Below are 9614 nucleotides of genomic sequence, written 5' to 3'. Positions count from 1 at the left end.
ATCTTTTTATTTACTGAATGCTCATTTCCTTCCTTCCTTCCTTCCTTCCTTCCTTCCTTCCTGGAAATAGACTTGAATGCTGATTCAAGAGACCTGTACATTACTTGGGTTCCAAATTCCCAATGGTCTGAAACGAAGGGCTGTGTTTGTTTGCCTGACAATGAAGGGGATAGTTCAGTGCACAACCCTGTGAAAATTGGATGAACATGTTTGCATTTGCTGTAAATGTGATTATTGTCAGAGAACACAGTCTGTCACTTTTAATAGCCCTGACAAGTGCAAAAAGAGAAAATAATGGATGCAGGTGTTCACACAAAGTTGTTACATAATTGTGCAGATAATTTAATGGGACTGAAGTATAAGAAAGGATTATGGTTTTGCGTATGTTGCATTTTTATTGTATACATTATTATGAAATTATATATTGTATCCTATCAAAATAGTATGTGTTGGTCATATTGGTGAAATAAAGGGGTGGGCCTAGCTTTTCAAAATCTCCTTTTTCGAATTGGATCTTGTCTTTCAGGGCTGGAATGTGACTTCTGGCACTTGAAGCACAGCTAAAGATACACAGCCTCAGCCTTGCGGTGGGTTTAGAAGAGGTTATGACTTCAAAGCCCACCCCTGAATTGCATCACACAAAATTTCCCAGTTCTCTGCTGGTAAAAGGTCAATCCCATCAGTCACCCAGCAGCTCTGACAAGCAGCAAGTTGTGAGCTCTACCCATTCCCAGCTCAAGTTCAGGGAACGGGGGCAAGCAGGGGTACAGCTTCAGTCCTTCCTCTGTGCTGAATGTCCGCAGAGGCCACACGAGTCCCAGGCTGTTAGGGAGATGCACGCTTTCTCTAAAGATCAGCAGCGCTGTTGGTTCAGCTTTATAAAAAACAGAGTTCAGAGGATTTAACAGAATGATCCATCCCAGGCTATGCTAAATAGTATCCATGTACCACTTGTTTTTCAGACTTCAGTATCTATCTTTCTTCATTCACGTAAGTTCTTTCCATTACTTCCTCCCACTTGATCATACATCGTCTGCAATAGCATACATAATTAGTGCACTTTTCTTTTCTTCTTACTGTCATAGGATTACATGTCATTTTTAGGTGATCAGGGAGGGAGACTCCTCTGTTAGTAAGCCAACGATGGTGTTATTACTGTTGCATTTGAAGGGACAATGTCTAAGTTCTACAGCGTGGGGAGAAAGTTGCTTTGGGATTTCTCTGCAGAAATGCATGTGCCTTTGCAGAGTACGACCAGTACTTACTGCTTGCAGCTGAACTTGCAAGAGACCACATCCATGATCCTAGCCAGCCCCCACTGTGAAGCAAAAGCTGTTTACTTGCCTGGCTTTCCTCAAGCCTGTACACATTCTGCTTGTGCCATAGTTTTGGCCGTCGGTGATGCAGCCTAAGGAGCTTCTTGCCTTGCCTTTCGCCTCTCCCCTCCCCAGGTCCCAGCTCATTCCCACCCACAGCAGGACCTGTCATCCCATGGCCTGTGTCAGTATAGCTGAGATGGCATTATGAAATGAATCACTGGCTCAAGTAAAAAACAACTCTGGAAAAAAAAAAAAAAAAAGGCTCAGGGTGGGAACTCCTTTAGCTGCCATCTCTACTGAAGCTGATGTATTATGAAATTATGATCCCAGCCAAAGCAGGACAATTAGACTGTCAATCCCACCATGACTCAGTAATTTGTGATCGCGTGTCCAGACTCAAAGGAAATTAGTCGTGTTTTTTTTTTTTTTTTTTTTTTTTTTTTTTTTTTTTTTTTTTTTTTTTTTTTTTAATGATCTTGCACATTTTTCATCTTCTAGATCACTTAGGATTTCTCACATGCTGAGTTTGTTGCATTTTCCTCTTGGTCACGAATGATGAAGCTCCTCTTCATTTTTTTATCTATGCCAGTGTTCCACCAGCAACTTCTCTCCTATGTCTTTCATGCTCCTAATTTATGCCTCCAAATACCTTTAACTGGTGTCTTCTTACAGAACCTGATTACATACACACAAGAGGAAGGTGGTGAGAGACCTCACAGAACCACAGAATCACAGAGAATTAGGGATTGGAAGGAACCTTGAAAGATCATCTTGTCCAATCCTCCTGCTGGAGCAGGAACACCTAGATCAGGTCACACAGGAACACGTCCAGGCGGGTTTTGAAAGTCTCCAGAGAAGGAGACTCTGCAACGCCCCTGGGCAGCCTATTCCAGTGCTCTGTCACCCTCACCATAAAAAAAGACCAGCTTCAGCCCTGAAGAAGTTGATCTTTCTGGCCCAGCTTGGCCACTGGGGCAAGCAGGAGGGTTGGATGTGTCTGTGATGGCTCCTTTAGGGCAGGAAGACCTTGATGGGAGAAGTAATGATGTTTTTCCTGACGTTGGCAGCTGCTCCCTGGTTCTCTTCACCTCAAAACTTGTTGTTGTTGGAAATGGTGGCATCTGCTACTTCTGTCACCTTCTTTTATTTCTGCTGTAACGTGGCCTAATCATGGAGGGAAGCACAGCACCCCTTGCAGAGGGAACAGCACTTGGTCTGTGTGCCAAACGCAGCCTCAGTGCCTTCCCCATGTTTTGATTCCAGAGCAGTGCAGCGTAAGTGCACATGCATTCGAGCTGCTGACTGATTTTTAGTGGCCATGTAATATTGTTTAAGGAATTTTGAAGGGGCCAAAGCCTTCTCTTACTACTAGACTTCAGACTTCATCTGACTTGAGACAGCCCTTTGCCTTTATGAGAGACGTTTTATGAACCACAGACTCTCAGAAGATGCCTGCACGACCACAGAAGGGAGATTTGGGGTGTGAGGGACAAGTGCAAAGGCCTATTTCTGACTCTATTTCCCCACATATCCAGAATTAGTGTCACAGTTTGGGTCCCAGTGACTGGTTTCTGACAGAAAGTTCTTTCAGAAAGGCATTTCTTTGTTTGTTTTCTGTAAAAACATATCACTGGAAAGAACTAGTTTACACGCTTTTAAGGTAAGTACTACATTTTCTCCTTATTTGAGCTGAGGTTGCAGAGAGTACCCTTACAAACAGCTCCCTCTTCAGGAGCTGTGCAGGACTCCCAAATTTTGCGAGATAACATTAAGACTTGGCATACTCAAACAGAACTGCACTGAGGAATTCACTAGGCCCACTGAGTTTTACACTCTCTTGTGAGTAATTTCAAATTGCAAGAAGAATATTTGAGATGACCACAGACAACTAGGTAAAAATTTAAAGAATTAAGAGAAGGCACAACTTGGCTGTAGGAATAACAGCAGTGCACCTGAGTGTTGGGACACAAAGAATTAGAGGAACGACAAAAGAATGAGACACAGCTGCCAAATAAAAGTTAGAAATATACTTCAAGATTAATTTAATTATGCTCTGTAAAGGGCTAAAAATGAACTTGTTTCAAAAAGTGAAATTGGATTATGGGAAGCCATCAAAATGTTTTTTTTTTTTTTTTTTTTTTTATTATGACCTAAATAGTACATATACTATTTATATGTGCATAATCAAGAAATTATTCCCATAGGACTTTTCAATTAGTGGTAGACCAATATTTGAGTTTCTGTTGTTAAATTTAAGGTCAGCTGAATTTGGTGATTTTTTCCCCTTATATACCTTTATTTCATTTTCATCTTAATGTTAGCAGGTTGGATTTTTATCTAGGTTCTTAAACTGGTCTGCTAAAAATTGAAGTTGTCACCTAGTTTCTACACAGGATTGGGATGATTGTGTGCATTTTGACCAAAGGCTGCTTCCCACTGAAAAGGTTTTATTTTTGTAAATATTTGATAAGCTGTGTGACTATAAACCAAAAAAAAAAAAAAAAAAAAAAAACTTGTGTGAAGGCATTCATGCCAGTAGAAAAGCATTCAATATATTTCCAGAAATTAATTCCTTTCTTAATCAAAATAAAGTATATTCACATAAGCATCCTACTGTAACTGATTCCAGTATGTTTTGGCTTTGCTTTTCAGTATGTTGCTACATAACCCACATTGACAAAGGCATCAAACTTCCAAAAGCCAACAAATACAGTGCTCTCCCATGCTTATGCCAATCTAGGCAAATCTATAAATGATTTTATGCTAGTTTTGTAATTTCACCATAAAACATATACGTTGAGACGAACATGATGCAGTATGTCCTAGGTGTATGAAGTCATACCAGCAGAAGAGCTACTGTACTGCAAGCAGACTTCCCTGTCCTGATGTTCCTATCAGCGAACGGTATAATTTTGAAGAGGGTTGAATGTGGATGAGGCACGATTCAGCTGGTCTGTAGATTTAGAGGTAGTGTAGCTAGTATCACCTCTGCAGCAGCGATAGGTTGGGCTGACTGACTACATGCAGAGTTGCCAAAGATCCGTGATGATGGATGCCTTCTCCAGTATACCATCAGTCCTTAGGGTGCTGTTGAGATGCAGTGAATACTGGCAAAGGTGGTGTCTGACTGTGGACAGAGAAAGTAAGCATCTGCTCCTAGACAAAATGCTGTGGAGAGTACAGAGACTTGGACTCATCCCTGAGCATCCTGGGCCAGCCCTCTGGGACCAACTGGGCCTCTCAGCTGATGCAGGGTTTCACAGGGGAACACCCCAAAATAACACCCCAGATCCCAACCTCACTTCAGTCCCCACAGTGTCCAAGCAGGCATCACCTGAACCCGTGCTGCCCGCTTCTCCCCACTTTCTATGCTACTCTGGAACATCTTATAAAACTGATGGTCTTGTTTAAATATTTTTGGTGCTACAGTGCACGGTGGCTTGCTGGTATTTGAAATGTAAGGAAGAAGGAAATCTGTGGGGTGATAATCTATCATGGAGTCACTGTCCCTTGGGGGTGTTCAAGGAGAGGTTGGACGTGGTGCTTGGGGACATGGTTCAGTGGGTGACATTGGTGGTAGGGTGATGGTTGGACCAGATGATCTTGGAGGTCTTTTCCAACCCTAATGATTCTATGATTCTATGATCTTCCCGTGCCAGGCAGCACCACGGGACCTACTGTAGTCCCAAAGCTTTTTAAGTAAAAGACCTTCGTGTGGATTCTGACTCTGTGTGCTTATTGGCAGGTTGTACTGGGCACGAACCTACAGACAACACTGTGACAGCTGTAACTTTCTCACATCCCAGCTGTATTCTCCAGTAGCATGTGCTCAGAAAGGTATTTTCAAAGACAGTTGTTTCCAAAGCCCACACTGTCCCTTCCCCTTCCTCATGGGGAAAGGCAGGCCGCCTAGGCCTCTCCTCTGCACTGTGCCTCCTTGAGCGGCGCCTGAAGCCTCCCAGAGGCTGCGAGGGGAAAAACCAGGCGTTTAAAACCGCTCCGTGATGCACAGGGCACCGTAAGGCGCTGGGGATGAGGGACACGATGAGGAGAGCGAGCGTGCACAACCTCCACCATGGGCCGCTGAGGCGCGGCCGCCATTTCCCAGAGTATCCCCCTCACGTCCCCTCCCCCTCTCCCCGCCCCCTGACCGCGCTAAGCCAATGGGAGCCGCGCGGGGGGATGATTGACAGCCGAAGGGCGGGGCCGGGGCGGGCCCGGGGCGGGCCCGGGGCGGGGCTGTTGGGCGTTCGCGCCTCTCGCGAGAGTTGGCGCGGCGGGGAGAGGCGGCGCGTGCCGCGGCTCCTTCCTTTGGCTCGCGGCGGCCATCTTGGCGGCGCCTCAGCGGTGAGTGGGGCCGGGGCCGGGCGGCGCGGGGGGGCTCGGGGGGCCGCTAACGGGCGCTAACCCGACCCCCGGTCGGCCTCTGTGTGTTCCAGTTCCCCCCCCAGCCGACGCCAGCCAGCGACATGGTGGCCGCCAAGAAGACGGTGAGTGGCGGCCGGCCGCCGCGTGGCCGCGTGAGGAGGCGGCCGGGCCTCTGAGGGGACCCGGGGGGGTTCTGAGGGGACTTCGGGGGTTTCTGAGGGGACTCTGGGGGCTTCTGAGGGGCACGGCCTGAGGCCGGTTCTTGTGGGCTCGGCTCGCCCCCCCCCCTTCTTCAGGGCATCCCAGGTTGCTCACAGGGCCCCTGTGGTAGGGGGAGGAAAGGGGAGCTGGTGCTGTGGTCCTGGTGTGGGTGGTAGGGCGGCGGAGCTCAAACTTTGCGTTTCTGCCTTTTTTTTGCTATGATTTCAAGTCTATTCCAGCAAATATGGGATTCTTCTTAGGTCGTGGCACTCGCTGTTGCATGAGCACCACGTTTTCGCGTTGGGGGGGCTGCTCGTTTAGCATGTGGTTGCTTGGCTTTGCCTGTCTGCTTAATGCTGTCAACACGTGCCCTGGGAAGTGCCACACGCCCAGCCTAGCTCAGCTTTGCAAGCTGGAGGTGGTATGGATATCGATTCAACTTGGCTGAGCTTTGCTAAGGCACGTTGCTTACACCACGATGCAGTTGATTAACGTAGGCAGCACCAGTAACACTTTTTTCCTGTGTAACTGGTAAGAGGTACTTCGATAAAGTTGGGCAAACATAGTATCAGCATCCTTCTTACCCACAGTCATATACTGTGCTGGCTCTTTATTCCACGTTCCAAATAATATATCATGAAAAGATTGCTGGTAGTTGAAATTTCTTCACCTTAAGTCTTATGCCATTTTGTGAAAGGCAAAGTAGCATATGATAAAGCTTTCTTTTTTTTTTTTTTTTTTTTTGGCTTCAGAAAAAGTCCCTGGAGTCCATAAACTCTAGGCTTCAGCTGGTTATGAAAAGTGGTAAATATGTGCTAGGCTACAAACAGACTCTGAAAATGATCCGGCAGGGCAAAGCCAAGCTTGTCATCCTCGCCAACAACTGCCCGGCTTTGAGGTAAGCAGATGTGTGAATTATTACTTTTTTTAAACTAAGGCAAGTGCTTTGTATAAATACAGCATGTGCTTCATGTGAATTGGTAATACAGAGTAGCTTGTTGGCCTGTTCCTTGCTGCTATGAATTAAACATGGTGGGTTGTTTGGTGTATACAAATTTCAGGTCTGGACGCATTAAAATTCTTCCCAGCTGTTTTTTAGGTTTCTAATACCAGGAGTTCACATTAGAGAATATACTGTAAGTTTTTACACACCGTGATAGCATTCACTGAAAGTGTGGTGTGACCCAGTCCCTGCTTTTTCAAAGTAATATATTGGGAAATAATTTTACAGGTAGGAAAAAACTGGTAGTTGACACTGACATAAAATATATTTGAAGCATAAAAAAAAAAGTTAAGTTATAACTTTAAGCTTCTGGCCATAGAAATAATTCTTTTGAGAACAAAGTCTTTAGTGGTTTCCATCTCCTGACATGTTCCTTGTTGAATTTTTGGGGCCCTTTTTTGTCATTAAGGAGTATCTGACAGGTTAAAGAAAGTGTAGATGCAGAATTAACATAGGGCACTGTTACATTTGCTTGCAAGAAGATGATTTTTTCTGGGAGGGAAGGAAAACTGTAGGGTTTAAGTGCAGTTGGAGTTAGCCCTGCTTCTGGTGTATTATGGTTGATCAGAATTGTTTGTCAGTGCTTTAATACCAAGTTTTTGAATCTCAGAAAATCAGAGATCGAGTACTACGCTATGCTCGCAAAGACCGGTGTCCACCATTACAGCGGCAACAACATTGAGTTGGGTACAGCCTGTGGCAAATACTACAGAGTGTGCACGCTGGCCATCATTGACCCAGGTACGTGTCTGCTGCTGTATAATGACCCAGACGGGTGTGTATCAGTGGTTCCTTCGTTCTCCAAGCACTGCTACTCACTAGTATGTAACATGCAGGTGTGATGTAGCTTTGTTGTAACTTCCATTGGGCTTCATTCTCAATTTCTTCTGCCCAGTATTCTGTTTATAGAGTCCTAGGTTCTTAGAACTTAGTTGCTCTTCCTTACATTTGCACATAGCTCTGTTCACTGTTAAACCTTGGGAGCTTACCTGTCACTGTAATGAGGTTTCTTTCAGTGGCTGGGAAGCAACTTAATGTGACGTGTCTAAGACCACTGCTAGGACATGAGCTTGTGTCACCTGCTCTCTGTATCAATTGGGTTTGAACTTTGTTAATCCAAGACAAAGGATCTCGGCAAAACAAATTGCTGGGTTATGAGTTGTCTTGCTTCCCAGGGTGAACTATAAAAGAAAAAGCAACGTGCAAGTGGATACTAGTCCGGTACCAGAGCTGAAAATCATATTAAGTGATAAAACTGTAAATTGGTGTGTAATTGCTATGGCTTGGTAGCACTCTTTGTTCAGAGTTGTTCAAGTTCCTTGTAGAGTCTGCTAATTAGGGGACTTCCTATCTTATTTCCTGAGCCTTCTAGAGAAGAATCTAATTAACTCTTGGTCAAACAGAACAATAGAAGGTATCTTAATTGAATGCATACATACGGATTTAATGATTTTTAACTTTGATCAAATGTTCCCCAAGTGACATCAGTTTGAGTTCACTGTTTTTTTAGAAACCTTTAGTTAGCTTGTTTGTATAAAAATAATAGGTAAAACCTTGTTTTTAAAAACACTGCATTTAGGTTTATTTTTTTGGCTGACATATATTAAGAGCTTTACGTTAAGCTAACTGTAAGATAAAGAACTGCACCTGAAACTTCCTGCTGTGTAGTGCAATGCGAATATTCTCGCTGTCCTGATATTCTTGTGATCAGGGGAGGCTAGACATTCGCTATATTAAAGCTGTGCATTGTGTCCTCCAGGACTAGATTGTTTCTCTAGTACTGGCTTTGTAAATGCTAGTGACAAGTATATAATTATCATAACCATACTGCATATAAATTAGCAAAAATGCAGTTAAAAATACTTTTATCAACCATCAGCATTACTTTTTTTATAAATACTGTGTCCACATTGTTTCTACATTTTGTTTGTAGAATCTTTACTTTTCTTTTTTTGCTTATTTCTGGAAATGGATCTTTCTGTAGGTCTTCTTGTAACGATGTATTTTTGTTTTACAGGTGACTCTGACATCATTAGAAGCATGCCAGAACAAACCAGTGAGAAGTAAATGCTGTAATGGTGTTCTTTCTACAATAAAACTGGTCACAGATCTGTTTTAAGAAAAACTTGTATTGTATTATACGTTTTTGGTTTTAGGGAACAAACTATATAAACGAAGATTCTTTATCACCACCGTGTTTTTTGTTCTGTTAGAAGTAACATTGGCGGGACAAAACTTGCCTGTTGCTTTCTGTATGAGTTGGGGCTCTTCAGAAGGTAAGTGGAGTAGGAGTTGACCACAGTAAGCACGGTGTCAGATCCCAACAGGCTGTGACTCCCTTAGGCTTTGGATTTTGGGGTGCTAATGGGAAAACAAGTCGTCATGTGAGGCACAGTAGCAAATTTGGGACGTTGCTGGGGAATCCCTATGGCTTTACTAGAAAGTGTGAATAAATTTTAGTATTTTTTCACCTTATCAGTCAAACTACTAATGCAAATTACTGTGTATTCATTCCAAGAGAAAATATATACATATGTTACTGTTGAGGATGTTGGCATTTTCTGCATTTATCCTTTTTTTTTGTGTGAGATCACAGTTGCATGATGTTCCTTAGTACTAGTGACTAATAAATGGGGTGTTGGCACTTTCCTGACATTCAGTGAAAGGAACACTTAACAACAGTCAGTATGTACCAGCAGTGTCACAAAACTTGCATTCTATTT

At 43.7% G+C, this 9614-nt stretch overlaps 1 protein-coding gene and 1 non-coding gene across 2 annotated transcripts; both read left to right on the top strand.

Annotated features, from left to right (window-relative positions):
- Window positions 1–5558: 5558 nt before the first annotated feature.
- Window positions 5559–9080, top strand: RPL30 (ribosomal protein L30). Its single transcript, XM_068672331.1, has 5 exons — window positions 5559–5666; window positions 5759–5809; window positions 6641–6786; window positions 7502–7632; window positions 8909–9080. Exons 2-5 carry the CDS (start codon window positions 5789–5791, stop codon window positions 8956–8958), a joined length of 348 nt encoding a protein of 115 aa, XP_068528432.1. The 5' UTR covers window positions 5559–5666; window positions 5759–5788; the 3' UTR covers window positions 8959–9080.
- LOC137852842 (small nucleolar RNA SNORA72) lies at window positions 8564–8698 on the top strand. The gene has a single exon (XR_011094069.1). It is a non-coding gene; the product is annotated as a small nucleolar RNA SNORA72 (small nucleolar RNA).
- Window positions 9081–9614: the final 534 nt, after the last annotated feature.

This window comes from Anas acuta, chromosome 2 (genome assembly GCF_963932015.1).
Source record: "Anas acuta chromosome 2, bAnaAcu1.1, whole genome shotgun sequence".
Lineage (NCBI taxonomy): Eukaryota > Metazoa > Chordata > Aves > Anseriformes > Anatidae > Anas > Anas acuta.
Note: the sequence above shows the minus strand (reverse complement) of the source record. Positions and strands in the feature narration are given on the sequence as shown.